Below are 20,000 nucleotides of genomic sequence, written 5' to 3'. Positions count from 1 at the left end.
CATTATTTGGCAAGGCTAGGCAGTGATGTGAATCATTATTTGGCAAGGCTAGGCAGTGATGTGAATCATTATTTGGCAAGACTAGGCAGTGATGTGAATCATTATTTGGCAAGGGTAGGCAGTGATGTGGTTAGGGTTCTTGAGAGATGAATCCCAGGCTAGTGCGAGTCTGTGTCTCTAGGCGTGGCTGGCTGAGTGTCTGTCTCTCTAGGCGTGGCTGGCTGAGTGTGTCTCTCTAGGCGTGGCTGGCTGAGTGTGTCTCTCTAGGCGTGGCTAGCTGAGTGTGTCTCTCTAGGCGTGGCTGGCTGAGTGTGTCTCTCTAGGCGTGGCTGGCTGAGTGTGTCTCTCTAGGCGTGGCTGGCTGGCTGAGTGTCTGGGTCTCTAGGCGTGGCTGGCTGAGTGTGTCTCTCTAGGCGTGGCTGGCTGAGTGTCTGTCTCTCTAGGCGTGGCTGGCTGAGTGTGTCTCTCTAGGCGTGGCTGGCTGAGTGTCTGTCTCTCTAGGCGTGGCTGGCTGAGTGTCTGTCTCTCTAGGCGTGGCTGGCTGAGTGTCTGTCTCTCTAGGCGTGGCTGACTGAGTGTCTGTCTCTCTAGGCGTGGCTGGCTGAGTGTCTGTCTCTCTAGGCGTGGCTGGCTGAGTGTCTGTCTCTCTAGGCGTGGCTGGCTGAGTGTCTGTCTCTCTAGGCGTGGCAGGCTGAGTGTCTGTCTCTCTAGGCGTGGCTGGCTGAGTGTCTCTCTCTCTAGGCGTGGCTGGCTGAGTGTCTGTCTCTCTAGGCGTGGCTGGCTGAGTGTCTGTCTCTCTAGGCGTGGCTGGCTGAGTGTCTCTCTCTCTAGGCGTGGCTGGCTGAGTGTGTCTCTCTAGGCGTGGCTGGCTGAGTGTCTCTCTCTCTAGGCGTGGCTGGCTGAGTGTCTGTCTATCTGGGCGTGGCTGGCTGAGTGTCTGTCTCTCTGGGCGTGGCTGGCTGAGTGTCTGGGTCTCTCTGGGCGTGGCTGGCTGGCTGAGTGTCTGGGTCTCTCTGGGCGTGGCTGGCTGGCTGAGTGTCTGGGTCTCTAGGCGTGGCTGACTGATTGTCTGTCTCTCTAGGCGTGGCTGGCTGAGTGTGTCTCTCTAGGCGTGGCTGGCTGAGTGTCTCTCTCTCTAGGCGTGGCTGGCTGAGTGTGTCTCTCTAGGCGTGGCTGGCTGAGTGTCTGTCTCTCTAGGCGTGGCTGGCTGAGTGTCTGTCTCTCTAGGCGTGGCTGGCTGAGTGTCTGTCTCTCTAGGCGTGGCTGGCTGAGTGTCTGTCTCTCTCTAGGCTTGGCTGGCTGAGTGTCTCTCTCTCTGGGCGTGGCTGGCTGGCTGAGTGTCTGGGTCTCTCTGGGCGTGGCTGGCTGGCTGAGTGTCTGGGTCTCTCTGGGCGTGGCTGGCTGGCTGAGTGTCTGGGTCTCTAGGCGTGGCTGGCTGAGTGTCTGAGTTAGGCAAGGCTAGGCAGTGATGTGAATCATTATTTGGCTAGGCAGTGATGTGAATCATTATTTGGCTAGGCAGGCAGTGATGTGAATCATTATTTGGCAAGGCTAGGCAGTGATGTGAATCATTATTTGGCTAGGCAGTGATGTGAATCATTATTTGGCTAGGCAGTGATGTGAATCATTATTTGGCTAGGCAGTGATGTGAATCATTATTTGGCTAGGCAGTGATGTGAATCATTATTTGACTAGGCAGTGATGTGAATCATTATTTGGCAAGGCAGTGATGCGAATCATTATTTGGCAAGCCTAGGCAGTGATGTGATTCATTATTTGGCAAGGCTAGGCAGTGATGTGAATCATTATTTGGCAAGGCTAGGCAGTGATGTGAATCATTATTTGGCAAGGCTAGGCAGTGATGTGAATCATTATTTGGCAAGGCTAGGCAGTGATGTGAATCATTATTTGGCAAGACTAGGCAGTGATGTGAATCATTATTTGGCAAGGGTAGGCAGTGATGTGGTTAGGGTTCTTGAGAGATGAATCCCAGGCTAGTGCGAGTTAGGCCACAGAGAGAGACTGCAAAGTCTGGATCTGAACTGTACAGACACTGTCATGAGACCATCTGCAAAACAGTTGACTGGTTGCGGTTTTTCATCGTGTAGAAAAGAGAGTCGGGTCAAAGTTAATAACAGTTCTCTGGGTGTCTGAAGCATCTCTCTCCCTCTGGATCTCTGTCTTCCTTAGAGAAGCCATTCCAGAGGGGAAACCTACAATGAAGAATATCTGACTGATACTGTTTGAATTAGCCTGGGGAAGGTAGGATGAGACTGGTTGTTAGGGGAGACCTGGGATAGGTAGGATGAGACTGGTTGTTAGGGGAGACCTGGGGTAGGTAGGATGAGACTGGTTGTTAGGGGAGACCTGGGGAAGGTAGGATGAGACTGGTTGTTAGGGGAGACCTGGGGAAGGTAGGATGAGACTGGTTGTTAGGGGAGACCTGGGGTAGGTAGGATGAGACTGGTTGTTAGGGGAGACCTGGGGAAGGTAGGATGAGACTGGTTGTTAGGGGAGACCTGGGGTAGGTAGGATGAGACTGGTTGTTAGGGGAGACCTGGGGAAGGTAGGATGAGACTGGTTGTTAGGGGAGACCTGGGGTAGGTAGGATGAGACTGGTTGTTAGGGGAGACCTGGGGTAGGTAGGATGAGACTGGTTGTTAGGGGAGACCTGGGGAAGGTAGGATGAGACTGAGGTTGTTAGGGGAGACCTGGGGAAGGTAGGATGAGACTGAGGTTGTTAGGGGAGACCTGGGGTAGGTAGGATGAGACTGAGGTTGTTAGGGGAGACCTGGGGTAGGTAGGATGAGACTGAGGTTGTTAGGGGAGACCTGGGGTAGGTAGGATGAGACTGAGGTTGTTAGGGGAGACCTGGGGTAGGTAGGATGAGACAGGTTGTTAGGGGAGACCTGGGGTAGGTAGGATGAGACTGAGGTTGTTAGGGGAGACCTGGGGTAGGTAGGATGAGACTGAGGTTGTTAGGGGAGACCTGGGGTAGGTAGGATGAGACTGAGGTTGTTAGGGGAGACCTGGGGTAGGTAGAATGAGACTGAGGTTGTTAGGGGAGACCTGGGGTAGGTAGGATGAGACTGAGGTTGTTAGGGGAGACCTGGGGTAGGTAGGATGAGACTGAGGTTGTTAGGGGAGACCTGGGGTAGGTAGGATGAGACTGAGGTTGTTAGGGGAGACCTGGGGTAGGTAGGATGAGACTGAGGTTGTTAGGTGGGTAGATGAAGCACAATTCTGGTTCAAGCTCTCTCCTCTGGTTCTTTAGGTGCAGAATGTGGACCAGAATGTGGACCAGCTTAAACTGGAAAGAGTGGAGGCTGACTGGCACAAAGTAGAGACAGAGAGAGAGGAAAGAGTGGAGGCTGACTGGCAGAAAGTAGAGGCAGAGAGAGAGGAAAGAGTGGAGGCTGACTGACACAAAGTAGAGAGAGAGAAAAGAGTGGAGGCTGACTGGCACGAAGTAGAGAGGCAGAGAGAGAGGAAAGAGTGGAGGCTGACCGGCAGAAAGTAGAGAGGCAGAGAGAGAGGAAAGAGTGGAGGCTGACCGGCAGAAAGTAGAGAGGCAGAGAGAGAGGAAAGAGTGGAGGCTGACTGGCAGAAAGTAGAGGCAGAGAGAGAGGAAAGAGTGGAGGCTGACTGGCAGAAAGTAGAGGCAGAGAGAGAGGAAAGAGTGGAGGCTGACTGGCACAAAGTAGAGAGGCAGAGAGAGAGGAAAGAGTGGAGGCTGACTGGCACAAAGTAGAGAGGCAGAGAGAGAGGAAAGAGTGGAGGCTGACTGGCAGAAAGTAGAGGCAGAGAGAGAGGAAAGAGTGGAGGCTGACTGGTAGAAAGTAGAGGCAGAGAGAGAGGAAAGAGTGGAGGCTGACTGGCAGAAAGTAGAGAGGCAGAGAGAGAGGAAAGAGGCTGACTGGCAGAAAGTAGAGAGGCAGAGAGAGAGGAAAGACTGGCAGAAAGTAGAGGAAGAGAGAGAGGAAAGAGTGGAGGCTGACTGGCACAAAGTAGAGAGGCAGAGAGAGAGGAAAGAGGCTGACTGGTAGAAAGTAGAGGCAGAGAGAAAGGAAAGAGGCTGACTGGCAGAAAGTAGAGAGGAAAGAGTGGAGGCTGACTGACAGAAAGTAGAGAGGCAGAGAGAGAGGAAAGAGGGGAGGCTGACTGGCAGAAAGTAGAGGCAGAGAGAGAGGAAAGAGTGGAGGCTGACTGACAGAAAGTAGAGGCAGAGAGAGAGGAAAGACTGGAGGCTGACTGACAGAAAGTAGAGGCAGAGAGAGAGGAAAGAGGGGAGGCTGACTGGCAGAAAGTAGAGGCAGAGAAAAAACTTGAGGTGTGTGTGTGTATATGTCTCACCTGTAACACTGTGCTTGTGTGTGTGTTGGGGAAAGCAGTAGGTCGGTCCAGCCAGAGGATCAGACCCCTCCGAGAGAGACACTGACTCCTGGGCCTCCCGCTCCCTTCTTCCTCTCCTCCTCCTTCTCCTATCCTCCCTCCACCCTCCTCCTCTTCCAGGCCCCACATGCGTCTCTGGTAGAGCCGGTACGCTGCCTTCAGGGAGAGAAACAGAGCTAACCACCTGGAACAGGAGAGAGAGGAAAGTGTGATTAAAACAACTTCAGAAACAAAACATAATGGCAATTAGCTTCATAGTTCATTCCAGAACGGTTGACGTTTGTGAACACATCTGGGGACATCCACAGACCCTGTTGACAAACTGCGTTGTCATGGACACCTACCTGACCAGAGTGCCCTGCAGCATGACGTTAAACATCTCTGCCGGCGAAACGTCGATGAAACGCAGGAAGGAGAAACAACTTCCTTCCTGATCACCTTGAGGAGGATAAGCACTGGTTTGTAGACGGACGAGGAGGCAAAGGGCTCTAAACAATAAAGTCTAAGAAGCTTATTCTCGTTTCCTTCATCTATACTGATGTGAAAGAATGAAGAGGGTAGTCACTTACCTTTCCTGTGGAAGAGGGACTGGTGGATATGATCAGGAGAGAAGGGAGACAGTAGAACCTGGAGCACCCTGAGAGAGGAGAAAGAGGGGGAGACACAGAGAGAGGGGGAGACACAGAGAGAGGGGGAGACACAGAGGGGGAGACACAGAGGGGGAGACACAGAGGGGGAGACACAGAGGGGGAGACACAGAGGGGGAGACACAGAGGGGGAGACACAGAGGGGAGACACAGAGGGGACACAGAGGGGGAGACACAGAGGGGGAGACACAGAGGGGGAGACACAGAGGGGGAGACACAGAGAGGGGGAGACACAGAGAGGGGGCGACAGAGCGAGAGAGACAGACAGACAGAGAGGCAGAGAGGGAGCGAGAGAGGCAGAGAGAGAGCGAGAGAGGCAGAGAGAGAGCGAGAGAGGCAGAGAGAGAGCGAGAGAGCCAGAGAGAGAGAGAGGCAGAGAGGCAGAGAGAGACAGGCAGAGAGAGAGAGAGAGAGAGGCAGAGAGAGACAGGCAGAGAGAGAGAGAGAGTCAGGCAGAGAGACAGACAGAGAGGCAGAGAGAGAGAGAGACAGGCAGAGAGAGAGAGAGACAGGCAGAGAGACAGACAGAGAGGCAGAGAGAGAGAGAGACAGGCAGAGAGAGAGGCAGAGAGACAGGCAGAGAGAGAGAGAGAGACGAGAGACAGGCAGAGAGAGAGGCAGAGAGAGAGAGAGGCAGAGAGAGAGGCAGAGAGAGAGAGAGGCAGAGAGAGAGGCAGAGAGAGAGGCAGAGAGAGAGAGAGAGGCAGAGAGAGAGAGAGGCAGAGAGAGAGAGAGGCAGAGAGAGAGAGGCAGAGAGAGACAGGCAGAGAGAGTCAGGCAGAGAGAGACAGGCAGAGCGAGACAGGTAGAGCGAGACAGGCAGAGCGAGACAGGCAGAGCGAGACAGGCAGAGCGAGACAGAGAGAGAGGCAGAGAGAGAGAGACAGAGAGAATCCTTCTATGAACATGGTTGTCCGAGAACAACAAATAAACCCCTCAAATGCTCTCATTGTCTTCTACATCATAATATAACAATTCAACACCACCAGCCATTACCGTCCCATTGGACAAGCACTATGTTACTCACTTGTTCCTGCTGTGTGTGTGCGTGGTGGTGTGTGTGAGTCCGTGGCGGTAGAGGAACTTGGACATGACGTAGGGTCTCAGTGACATGTGGAAGGGAGAACGAGTCTCCTGGCGCTCAAACAGGTCCGGGTGGTTACAGACCTACACAGGAAGTAGAAAACACACTACTCATACTGAACCACCTAGAGCAGGAAGAAACCTCCAGAGGAACCAGGCTTCAGATAACAACACTTATCCTTATTAGGGCCCTCAAATGACAAAATCTTTCCACCGCTTCGTCTCCATGTAGACCTGGGACACCAGGTTCATGACCAGGTTGAACATAACCAGCAGTACTGGGGATGTCGTTGGATAAAATTTAAAAACACTGTTTTTTAAATTTTTATTTTAACCTTGATCTAACATTCTTATTTACAATGACAGTCTCTTCCCCCGGACAAACCCGGCTGACGCTGGACCAACTGTGCGCCGCCCTATGGGACTCCCAATCACGTCCGGGTTGTGATACCGCCTGGATTCGAACCAGGGTGTCTGCAGTGACGCCTCAAGCACTGTGATACAGTGCCTTAGACCGCTGCACCACTCGGGAGGCCAAAGGACATATAATATCGAAATAATATTCAACTACAGGCTACATCATCACCGTTATAGTACTGTCAGCCAATCAGCATTCAGGACGAGAACCACCCAGTCTATAATACTAGATACATCATTACTGTCAGCCAATCAGCATTCAGGACTAGAACCACCCAGTCTATAATACTAGATACATCATTACTGTCAGCCAATCAGCATTCAGGACTAGAACCACCCAGTCTATAATACTAGATACATCATTACTGTCAGCCAATCAGCATTCAGGACTAGAACCACCCAGTCTATAATACTAGGTACATCATTACTGTCAGCCAATCAGCATTCAGGACTAGAACCACCCAGTCTATAATACTAGATACATCATTACTGTCAGCCAATCAGCATTCAGGACTAGAACCACCCAGTCTATAATACTAGATACATCATTACTGTCAGCCAATCAGCATTCAGGACTAGAACCACCCAGTCTATAATACTAGATACATCATTACTGTCAATCAGCATTCACTGTGATGATACCAGTCTATAATTATAGTACTTACTAGGGCTGTGATGATACCAGTCTATAATTATAGGACTTACGAGGGCTGTGATGATACCAGTCTATAATTATAGTACTTACTAGGGCTGTGATGATACCAGTCTATAATTATAGGACTTACGAGGGCTGTGATGATACCAGTCTATAATTATAGGACTTACGAGGGCTGTGATGATACCAGTCTATAATTATAGGACTTACGAGGGCTGTGATGATACCAGTCTATAATTATAGGACTTACGAGGGCTGTGATGATACCAGTCTATAATTATAGGACTTACGAGGGCTGTGATGATACCAGTCTATAATTATAGGACTTACGAGGGCTGTGATGATACCAGTATCATCATATTGTTTCCAGGGGAAAATATAAACATAAAGCAGACCAAACTCTTTGTTCCTTTAAAAACCTGCTGTATGGAACATATGTTGTGATATAGCCTGGTACTAAACCTGCTGTATGGAACATATGTTGTGATATAGCCTGGTACTAAACCTGCTGTATGGAACATATGTTGTGATATAGCCTGGTACTGAACGTGCTGTATGTTGTGATATAGCCTGGTACTGAACCTGCTGTATGGAACATATGTTGTGATATAGCCTGGTACTAAACCTGCTGTATGGAACATATGTTGTGATATAGCCTGGTACTGAACGTGCTGTATGTTGTGATATAGCCTGGTACTAAACCTGCTGTATATGTTGTGATATAGCCTGGTACTAAACCTGCTGTATGGAACATATGTTGTGATATAGCCTGGTACTAAACCTGCTGTATGGAACATATGTTGTGATATAGCCTGGTACTAAACCTGCTGTATGGAACATATGTTGTGATATAGCCTGGTACTGAACATGCTGTATGTTGTGATATAGCCTGGTACTAAACCTGCTGTATATGTTGTGATAAAGCCTGGTACTAAACCTGCTGTATGGAACATATGTTGTGATATAGCCTGGTACTAAACCTGCTGTATGGAACATATGTTGTGATATAGCCTGGTATTAAACCTGCTGTTTGTTGTGATATAGCCTGGTACTGAACCTGCTGTATGTTGTGATATAGCCTGGTACTGAACCTGCTGTATGGAACATATGTTGTGATATAGCCTGGTACTAAACCTGCTGTATATGTTGTGATATAGCCTGGTACTGAACCTGCTGTATGGAACATATGTTGTGATATAGCCTGGTACTGAACCTGCTGTATGTTGTGATATAGCCTGGTACTGAACCTGCTGTATGGAACATATGTTGTGATATAGCCTGGTACTAAACCTGCTGTATGGAACATATGTTGTGATATAGCCTGGTACTGAACGTGCTGTATGTTGTGATATAGCCTGGTACTGAACCTGCTGTATGGAACATATGTTGTGATATAGCCTGGTACTAAACCTGCTGTATGGAACATATGTTGTGATATAGCCTGGTACTGAACGTGCTGTATGTTGTGATATAGCCTGGTACTAAACCTGCTGTATATGTTGTGATATAGCCTGGTACTAAACCTGCTGTATGGAACATATGTTGTGATATAGCCTGGTACTAAACCTGCTGTATGGAACATATGTTGTGATATAGCCTGGTACTAAACCTGCTGTATGGAACATATGTTGTGATATAGCCTGGTACTGAACATGCTGTATGTTGTGATATAGCCTGGTACTAAACCTGCTGTATGGAACATATGTTGTGATATAGCCTGGTATTAAACCTGCTGTTTGTTGTGATATAGCCTGGTACTGAACCTGCTGTTTGTTGTGATATAGCCTGGTACTGAACCTGCTGTATGTTGTGATATAGCCTGGTACTGAACCTGCTGTATGGAACATATGTTGTGATATAGCCTGGTACTAAACCTGCTGTATATGTTGTGATATAGCCTGGTACTGAACCTGCTGTATGGAACATATGTTGTGATATAGCCTGGTACTGAACCTGCTGTATGTTGTGATATAGCCTGGTACTGAACCTGCTGTATGGAACATATGTTGTGATATAGCCTGGTACTAAACCTGCTGTATGGAACATATGTTGTGATATAGCCTGGTACTGAACCTGCTGTATGTTGTGATATAGCCTGGTACTGAACCTGCTGTATGGAAGATATGTTGTGATATAGCCTGGTACTGAACCTGCTGTATGTTGTGATATAGCCTGGTACTGAACCTGCTGTATGTTGTGATATAGCCTGGTACTGAACCTGCTGTATGGAACATATGTTGTGATATAGCCTGGTACTAAACCTGCTGTATATGTTGTGATATAGCCTGGTACTGAACCTGCTGTATGGAACATATGTTGTGATATAGCCTGGTACTAAACCTGCTGTATGTTGTGATATAGCCTGGTACTGAACCTGCTGTATGTTGTGATATAGCCTGGTACTAAACCTGCTTTATGGAACATATGTTGTGATATAGCCTGGTACTGAACCTGCTGTATGTTGTGATATAGCCTGGTACTGAACCTGCTGTATGTTGTGATATAGCCTGGTACTGAACCTGCTGTATGTTGTGATATAGCCTGGTACTGAACCTGCTGTATGTTGTGATATAGCCTGGTACTGAACCTGCTGTATGGAACATATGTTGTGATATAGCCTGGTACTAAACCTGCTGTATGTTGTGATATAGCCTGGTACTGAACCTGCTGTATGTTGTGATATAGCCTGGTACTAAACCTGCTGTATGGAACATATGTTGTGATATAGCCTGGTACTAAACCTGCTGTATGTTGTGATATAGCCTGGTACTGAACCTGCTGTATGTTGTGATATAGCCTGGTACTAAACCTGCTGTATGGAACATATGTTGTGATATAGCCTGGTACTAAACCTGCTGTATGTTGTGATATAGCCTGGTACTGAACCTGCTGTATGTTGTGATATAGCCTGGTACTAAACCTGCTGTATGGAACATATGTTGTGATATAGCCTGGTACTGAACCTGCTGTATGTTGTGATATAGCCTGGTACTGAACCTGCTGTATGTTGTGATATAGCCTGGTACTGAACCTGCTGTATGTTGTGATATAGCCTGGTACTAAACCTGCTGTATGGAACATATGTTGTGATATAGCCTGGTACGGAACCATACTAATGAGTATGGTGATACGGGGATGGTCCCTGGTACTAAGGAGATGATTGGTACCTTTCTGAACTGCATGACCAGGTTCATAAGGGATGAGGTAGTACTGTGAGCCTGCTGAGATGAGCCCATAGACGACTGGAGAAGATCCTCGATGGAGATCTTGTTCCTCAGAGCTCTGTAGAGCAGCCTCTGTCTACAAGTCAACTGGCAGTATGTTAGGATCTCAATCTGTAAGAGATACAGGAACACAGTAACCATCCTTATCAGAGGAAGAAGAGGAGGCAGTATGTTAGGATCTCAATCTGTAAGAGATACAGGAACACAGTAACCATCCTTATCAGAGGAAGAAGAGGAGGCAGTATGTTAGGATCTCAATCTGTAAGAGATACAGGAACACAGTAACCATCCTTATCAGAGGAAGAAGAGGAGGCAGTATGTTAGGATCTCAATCTGTAAGAGATACAGGAACACAGTAACCATCCTTATCAGAGGAAGAAGAGGAGGCAGTATGTTAGGATCTCAATCTGTAAGAGATACAGGAACACAGTAACCATCCTTATCAGAGGAAGAAGAGGAGGCAGTATGTTAGGATCTCAATCTGTAAGAGATACAGGAACACAGTAACCATCCTTATCAGAGGAAGAAGAGGAGGCAGTATGTTAGGATCTCAATCTGTAAGAGATACAGGAACACAGTAACCATCCTTATCAGAGGAAGAAGAGGAGGCAGTATGTTAGGATCTCAATCTGTAAGAGATACAGGAACACAGTAACCATCCTTATCAGAGGAAGAAGAGGAGGCAGTATGTTAGGATCTCAATCTGTAAGAGATACAGGAACACAGTAACCATCCTTATCAGAGGAAGAAGAGGAGGCAGTATGTTAGGATCTCAATCTGTAAGAGATACAGGAACACAGTAACCATCCTTATCAGAGGAAGAAGAGGAGGCAGTATGTTAGGATCTCAATCTGTAAGAGATACAGGAACACAGTAACCATCCTTATCAGAGGAAGAAGAGGAGGCAGTATGTTAGGATCTCAATCTGTAAGAGATACAGGAACACAGTAACCATCCTTATCAGAGGAAGAAGAGGAGGCAGTATGTTAGGATCTCAATCTGTAAGAGATACAGGAACACAGTAACCATCCTTATCAGAGGAAGAAGAGGAGGCAGTATGTTAGGATCTCAATCTGTAAGAGATACAGGAACACAGTAACCATCCTTATCAGAGGAAGAAGAGGAGGCAGTATGTTAGGATCTCAATCTGTAAGAGATACAGGAACACAGTAACCATCCTTATCAGAGGAAGAAGAGGAGGCAGTATGTTAGGATCTCAATCTGTAAGAGATACAGGAACACAGTAACCATCCTTATCAGAGGAAGAAGATGAGGCAGTATGTTAGGATCTCAATCTGTAAGAGATACAGGAACACAGTAACCATCCTTATCAGAGGAGGAAGAGGAGTCAGAGGAGGAAGAGAGGGTATAGTGAGATACAGGAACACAGTAACCATCCTTATCTATCAGAGGAAGAGTAGTCAGAGGAGGAAGAGAGGGTATAGTGAGATACAGGAACACAGTAACCATCCTTATCTATCAGAGGAAGAGTAGTCAGAGGAGGAAGAGGGTATAGTGAGATACAGGAACACAGTAACCATCCTTATCTATCAGAGGAAGAGTAGTCAGAGGAGGAAGAGAGGGTATAGTGAGATACAGGAACACAGTAACCATCCTTATCTATCAGAGGAAGAGTAGTCAGAGGAGGAAGAGGGTATAGTGAGATACAGGAACACAGTAACCATCCTTATCTATCAGAGGAAGAGTAGTCAGAGGAGGAAGAGGGTATAGTGAGATACAGGAACACAGTAACCATCCTTATCTATCAGAGGAAGAGGAGTCAGAGGAGGAAGAGGAGTCAGAGGAGGAAGAGGAGTCAGAGGAGGAAGAGTAGTCAGAGGAGGAAGAGTAGTCAGAGGAGGAAGAGTAGTCAGAGGAGGAAGAGGGTATAGTGAGATACAGGAACACAGTAACCATCCTTATCTATCAGAGGAAGAGGAGTCAGAGGAGGAAGAGGAGTCAGAGGAGTCAGAGGAGGAAGAGGGTATAGTGAGATCTGGAATCATCTGGCAGCTGCTGGTCTAGGTATGGAAGGAAGGAAGGAAAGGAGACAGATGTGGGTGCCCGAGGACTAGGGTGATGAAAGCAGAAACGCCTGCCTGGGGGAATAAATAGTGTAGGAAACTGAAGTAGGAAAGGAGAGACGATAGATAGAGAAGATACTGAGGTAGGAAAGGAGAGACGATAGATAGAGAAGATACTGAGGTAGGAAAGGAGAGACGATAGATAGAGAAGATACTGAGGTAGGAAAGGAGAGACGATAGATAGAGAGGATACTGAGGTAGGAAAGGAGAGACGATAGAGAGAGGATACTGAGGTAGGAAAGGAGAGACGATAGAGAGAGGATACTGAGGTAGGAAAGGAGAGACGATAGAGAGAGGATACTGAGGTAGGAAAGGAGAGACGATAGAGAGAGGATACTGAGGTAGGAAAGGAGAGACGATAGAGAGAGGATACTAAGGTAGGAAAGGAGAGACGATAGATAGAGAGGATGCTGAGGTAGGAAAGGAGAGACGATAGAGAGGATGCTGAGGTAGGAAAGGAGAGACGATAGAGAGGATGCTGAGGTAGGAAAGGCGAGACGATAGAGAGGATGCTGAGGTAGGAAAGGAGAGACGAGAGGATACTGAGGTAGGAGAGACAAGAGGACACTGAGGTAGGAAAGGAGAGACGATAGAGAGGATGCTGAGGTAGGAAAGGAGAGCGATAGAGGGTGCTGAGGTAGGAAAGGGAAGAGACGATAGAGGGTGCTTGAGGTAGGAAAGGAAGAGAAGATAGAGAGGGGATATGAAGAAACAGAGAGTTAGGACAGGACCTCTAAAATGATATAACCTCGTGTGTAATTGGTCAGTTCAGTACTTGTCAGAAGAGGCCGAGCTCGTTCTCGACGTCCTTCTTGATCCCTCAACATGAAGGGTTCATGGATCATATGGAGCCTGGACAGCTGATCTAAACAACAAAACGACACAGTCAGCGGTTAACAACACCACCACAGTCAGCCGGTCTTAACACACCACCGCCACATTCAGCCGGTCTAAACACCACCACCGCCACATTCAGCCGTCTAAACACCACCACAGTCAAGCCGGGTCTTATAACCACACACCACCAGTCACGCGGGTTTCTAAACAACCACCCACCACCACCATGTCAGCCGGGTCTAAACACCTCCCCACACCAAGTCAGCCGGTTCTAAACACCACCACCACCACAGTCAGCCTGTCTAAACACCACCACCACCACCAGTCAGCCGGTCTAAACCACCACCACCACCCACAGTCAGCCGGTCTAAACACCACCACCACCACAGTCAGCCGGTCTAAACACCACCACCACCACAGTCAGCCGGTCCTAAACAACAACAACACAGTCAGCCGGTCTAAACAACAACAACACAGTCAGCCGGTTCTAAACAACAACAACAACAAATGTCAGCTACAAATCAATCACTTCATAACAAACAGAAATAAAAAGCTGATTAGAGTACTTCTAAAGTAGATATGTAAAAATCAACAAGTCTGAAACGAAATCTCAGAAGAAAGGTTGTGTAGTGTACTCACTCTCGTCGATGGCAGACTTGTTCTCTGCATGGCTCTCGATGTCTTTAGAGAACCATTCATTAAACTCCTCGTGAGAGTCAAACAACGTAGGCATGATGAAATGGAGCAGGGCCCATAACTGAGACAGGAAATAACAACAGTCAGCATCTCTACAGTACCAAACAGACAGAGAGAATTGCAAAGACAGAGACAGAAAGACAGAGAGAACGAGCTCTTTGAATTGAGAGAGAGAGAGAGAGAGAGAAAGCGAGCTCTTTGAATTGAGAGAGAGAGAGAGAGAGAGAGAGAAAGCGAGCTCTTTGAATTGAGAGAGAGAGAGAGAGAGAGAAAGACAGAGAGAACGAGCTCTTTGAATAGAGAGAGCGAGAGAAAGAGCTCTTTGAATTGAGAGAGAGAGAGAAGAGCTCTTTGAATTAAGAGAAAGAGATATGCAGTGCCTTCAGAAAGTATTCATACCCCTCGACTCAATCCACATTTTGTTGTTTTACAGCCTGAATCTAAAACGTTTTCAAATTTAGCTTTCGCGTCACTGGCCTAGACACAATACCCCATAATGTCAAAGTGTCATTATGTTTTTAGAAATTTGAACATAATCAACAACAAAAAAAGGAAAAGCTGTAATGTCTGGAGTCAATAAAGTATTTAATCTAAATTAAATTAAATGTATTTATAAAGCCCTTCGTACATCAGCTGATATCTCAAAGTGCTGTACAGAAACCCAGCCTAAAACCCCAAACAGCAAGCAATGCAGGTGTAGAAGCACGGTGGCTAGGAAAAACTCCCTAGAAAGGCCAAAACCTAGGAAGAAACCTAGAGAGGAACCAGGTTATGAGGGGTGGCCAGTCCTCTTCTGGCTGTTTGTTATGTCAAGCCTAAATAAAGTTCAGGAGTAAAAATGTGCTTAACAAGTCAAATAATAAGTTGCATGGACTCACTCTGTGTGTAATAATAGTGTTAAACATGATTTTTGAATGACTACCTCATCTCTGTACCCCACACAAACAATTATCTGTAAGGTCTCTCAGTCTAGCAGTGAATTTGAAACACAGATGATTCAACCAAAAAGACCAGGGATGGTTTTCCAATGCATCGCAAAGGGCGACATCTATTGGTAGATGGGTAAAAAAATAAAAAATAAATTTAAAAAGCAGACATCTCTTTGAGCATGGTGAAGTCTTTTCTAACTCAGTTGCCAGAGAGGAAGGAAATCGCTCTGGGATTTCAACATGAGGCCTATGCGACTTTAAAACAGATGGCTGTGATTGGAGAAAACTGAGGAATGATCAATGTTGTGGTTACTCCACAATACGTAAATTACGTAAGTGATACTAACTTTACTGAAAAGGAAGAAAAAATATTTTTTTAAATAATGCAAACTGTTATCATCACTGAGTACCACTTTCTATTTTAAAGCATGGTGGTGGCTGCATCATGTTATGGGTATACTTGTCATCAGCAAGAACTAGCAAGGTTTTTTTTTCGGATAAAAATAAACGGCATAGAGCAAAGCACAGGCAAAATCCTAGAGGAAAACCTGGTTCAGTCTGCTTTCCAACAGAGACTGGGGGACAAAACACAAAGCCAAATATACTCTGAGTAGCTTACCAAGATGACATTGAAATATTCCCAAGTGACCTCGTTCAAGTTTCGACTTAAATCGTCTTGAAAATCTATGGCAAGACTTGGGAATGGCTGTCTAGCAACGATCAACACCCAACTTGACAGAGCTTTTTTAAAGAATAACATGCAAATATTATAAAATCCAGGTGTGCAAAGCTGTTAGAGACGTACCCAGAAAGACACTCAGCTGTAATCACCGCCAAAGCAGATTCTAAAATGTATTGAATTTTTTGGGGCAAAGATAAAAAATAAAAAAATTAAATACATTTTTAATTCAGGCTGTAACACAGCAAAATGTGGAATAAGTCAAGGGGTATGAATACTTTCTGAAGGCACTATACAGCACATACATACAGGCTGAGAGAAAGAAAGGGAGAAAGAAGTCAAAAGAATTTAACAAAAAAAAATTCGCAAACTAGAATGCTATTTGGCCCTAAACAGAGAGTAAACAGTGGCAGAATACCTGACCACTGTGACTGACCCAAAGTTATGGAAAGCTTTGACTATGTAGACTCAGTGAGCATAGCCTTGCTATTGAGAAAGGTCGCCATATGGATACCTAGCTCTCAAAAGAACGCAAACCCAAACTGAGGTGGAAACAGATGCACTTCCTAACCTCCTGCCAAATGTATGACCATATTAGAGACACATATTTCCCCTCAGATTACACAGACCCACAAAGAATTCTAAATCAAATCCAATTTTGATAAACTCCCATATCTACTGGGTGAAATAGCTGTGCGCTCACAGCGGCAATATTATTATTTTTGGTTTATTTCACCTCTATTTAACCAGGTAGGCAAGTCGAGAACAAGTTCTCATTTACAACTGCGACCTGGCCAAGATAAAGCAAAGCAGTGCAACAAAAACAACAACACAGAGTTACACAAAAAACAAACGTACAGTCAATAATACAGTAGTAAAACGAGTCTATATACAAAGTTTGCAAATGAGGTGAGATAAGAGAGGTAAAGGCAATAAATAAGCCATGGTGGGGGAAGTAAATACAATATAGCAATTAAACACTGGAATGGTAGATGTGCAGTAGATGAATGTGCAAAGTAGAAATACTGGGGTGCAAAGGAGCAAGATAAATAAATAAATAAATACAGTGGGGGATGAGGTAGTTGTTTGGGCTATTTACAGATGGGCTATGTACAGGTGCAGTGATCTGTGAGCTGCTCTGACAGCTGGTGCTCAAAGCTAGTGAGGGAGATAAGCGTTTCCAGTTTCAGAGATTTTGTTAGTTCATTCCAGTCATTGGCAGCAGAGAACTGGAAAGAGAGGCGGCCAAAGGAGGAAGTGGCTTTGGGGGTGACCAGTGAGATATACTTGCCGGAGCGCGTGCTACGGATGGGTTTACTATGGTGACCAGCGAACTGAGATAAGACGGGGCTTTACCTAGCAGGGTCTTGTAGATGACCTGGAGCCAGTGGGTTTGGCGTCGAGTATTAAGCGAGGGCCCGGCAACGAGAGCGTACAGTTTTGGTGATAAAATGGATGGCACTGTGATAGACTGCATCCAATTTGTTGAGTAGAGTGTTGGGGGCTATTTTGTAAATGACATCGCCAAAGTCGAGGATCTGTAGGATGGTCAGTTTATGAGGGTATGTTTGGCAACATGAGTGAAAGATGCTTTGTTGCAAAATAGGAAGCCGATTCTAGATTTAACTTTGGATTGGAGATGTTTAATGTGAGTCTGGAAGGAGAGTTTACAGTCTAACCAGACACCTAGTTATTTGTAGTTGTCCATGTATTCTAAGTCAGAGCCGTCCAGAGTAGTGATGCTGGATGGGCAGGCAGGTGCAGGCAGCGATCGGTTGAAGAGCATGCAATTAGTTTTACTTGTATTTAAGAGCAGTTGGAGGCCACGGAAGGAGAGTTGTATGGCATTGAAGCTTGCCTGGAGGTTAGTTAACATAGTGTCCAAAAAGGGGCCAGAAGTATACAGAATGGTGTCGTCTGCGTAGAGGTGGATCAGAGACTCACCGGCAGCAAGAGCGACATCATTGATGTAAACAGAGAAGAGTCGGCCTGAGAATTGAACCCTGTGGCACCCCCATAGAGACTGCCAGAGGTCCGGATAACAGGCCCTCCGATTTGACATACTGAACTCTATGTGAGAAGTAGTTGAACCAGGCGAGGCAATCATTTGAAAAACCAAGGTTGTCGAGTCTGCAGATGAGGATGTGGCGATTGACAGAGTTGAAAGTCTTGGCCAGGTCGATGAATATGGCTGCACAGTAATATTTCTTATCGATGGCGGTTATGATATGATGTTATGGTTATGATGTCGTTTAGGACCTTGAGCGTGGCTGAGGTGCACCCATGACCATCTCTGAAACCAGATTTAATAGCGGAGAAGGTACGGTGCGATTCGAAATGGTCAGGATCTGTTTGTTAACTTGGCTTTCGAAGACCTTAGAAAGGGTAGGATAGATATAGGTCTGTAGCAGTTTGGGTCAAGAGTGTGTCCCCCTTTGAAGAGGGGGATGACCGCAGCAGCTTTCCAATCTTTGGGAATCTCGGACGACACGAAAAAGAGGATGAACAGGCTAGTAATAGGGATTGCAACAATTTCGGCAGATAATTTTAGAAAGAAAGGGTCCAGATTGTCTAGCCCGGCTGATTTGTAGGGGGTCCAGATTTTGAAGCTCTTTCAGAACATCAGCTATCTGAATTTGGGAGAAGGAGAAATGGGGAAGGCTTGGGCGAGTTGCTGTGGAGGGTGCAGAGCTGTTGACTGGGGTAGGAGGTAGCCAGGTGGAAAAATGCTTATTGAAATGTTAAATTATAGTGGATTTATCGGTGGTGACAGAGTTTCCTATCCTCAGTGCAGTGGGCTGCTGGGAGGAGGTGCTCTTATTCTCCATGGATTTTACAGTGTCCCAGAACATTGAGTTTGTGTTGCAGGAAGCAAATTTCTGCTTGAAAAAGCTAGAATTATTTGTGACCTGTTGCCACAAGGTCAACCAGTGAAGATGAAAAACCATCGTAAATACACACATATATATATATACATACACATATAGACACACACACACACACACACACACACACACACACACTTGGGCAAAAAAGTCTTTAGTCAGCCACCAATTGTGCAAGTTCTCCAACTTAAAAAGATGAGAGAGGCCTGTAATTTTCATCATAGGTACACTTCAACTATGGTGGAAAATAAGTATTATACCCATATAAGTTTGTTTATTTACCCTTTTGTAGTTGAACTATTTGCACATTGTTACAATACCGTATACTTATGACATTTTAAATGTCTATTCCTTCTGAACCTTTGTGAGTAATGTTTACTGTTGATATTTTATTGTTTATTATCCGTCTCACTTGCTTTGACAATGTAAACATACATTTCCCATGCCAATAAAGTTTTTTTGAATTGAACTGTGAGCGGGAGGGAGAATTGGAGAGCGATAGAGTATGAGGAGAGAGAGTTTCGATTCAATATGGTATATTCTCAACTGTTGCCGTTTGTTTTCTCGTGTATATTATTTACTATGTATAATTGTTTTGGTTGAGATATATATATATATGATTATTGTTGCTCATATATATTGTTAATTTATGTAATACTACATATACTGTACATTGATTTAGGCAACAGTGGCAACCACCTATTCATGACAAAGCATTTATTAAATAGAGAGAGAGAGCCAGAGAGACACAGCCAGAGAGAGAGAGAGAGACACAGCCAGAGAGAGAGAGAGAGAGACACAGCCAGAGAGAGAGAGAGAGAGAGAGACAACAAGCCAGAGAGAGAGAGAGAGAGAGAGAGACACAGCCAGAGAGAGAGAGAGAGAGAGAGAGACACAGCCAGAGAGAGAGAGAAGACACAGCCAGAGAGAGAGAGAGAGAGACACAGCCAGAGAGAGAGAGACAACAGCCAGAGAGAGAGAGAGACACAGCCAGAGAGAGAGAGAGAGAGACACAGCCAGAGAGAGAGAGAGAGAGACAACAGCCAGAGAGAGAGAGAGAGACCACAGCCAGAGAGAGACAGCCAGAGAGAGAGAGAAGACACAGCCAGAGAGAGAGAGAGAGACCACAAGCCAGAGAGAGAGAGAGAGACACAGCCAGAGAGAGAGAGAGAGACACAGCCAGAGAGAGAGAGAGAGAGAGAGAGAGAGAGAGAGACACAGCCAGAGAGAGAGAGAGAGAGAGAGACAGACACAGCCAGAGAGAGAGAGAGAGAGAGAGAGAGCCAGCCAGAGAGAGAGAGAGAGAGAGAGCCAGCCAGAGAGAGAGAGAGAGAGAGAGCCAGCCACAGAGAGAGAGCCAGAGAGAGAGAGCCAGAGAGAGAGAGCCAGAGAGAGACAGCCAGAGAGAGACAGCCAGAGAGAGACAGCCAGAGAGAGACAGCCAGAGAGAGAGAGAGAGAGAGAGACACAGC

The 20,000-nt window shown here is 46.2% G+C and overlaps 1 protein-coding gene across 1 annotated transcript in view; it reads right to left on the bottom strand.

The window, feature by feature from the left end:
- Window positions 1–20,000, bottom strand: part of ino80 (INO80 complex ATPase subunit) — a 94,504-nt gene that overhangs the window by 53,341 nt on the left and 21,163 nt on the right. Inside the window, 8 exon segments of the mRNA XM_031800952.1 lie at window positions 4,354–4,576; window positions 4,737–4,830; window positions 4,962–5,029; window positions 6,067–6,206; window positions 10,362–10,529; window positions 13,278–13,320; window positions 13,322–13,367; window positions 13,979–14,096. Coding sequence (XP_031656812.1) covers window positions 4,354–4,576; window positions 4,737–4,830; window positions 4,962–5,029; window positions 6,067–6,206; window positions 10,362–10,529; window positions 13,278–13,320; window positions 13,322–13,367; window positions 13,979–14,096 — 900 coding nt within the window.

This window comes from Oncorhynchus kisutch, linkage group LG21 (assembly GCF_002021735.2).
Source record: "Oncorhynchus kisutch isolate 150728-3 linkage group LG21, Okis_V2, whole genome shotgun sequence".
Classification (NCBI taxonomy): Eukaryota; Metazoa; Chordata; class Actinopteri; order Salmoniformes; family Salmonidae; genus Oncorhynchus; species Oncorhynchus kisutch.
The sequence above is the reverse complement of the archived record's forward strand: the minus strand, read 5'-3'. Positions and strand labels throughout refer to the sequence as shown.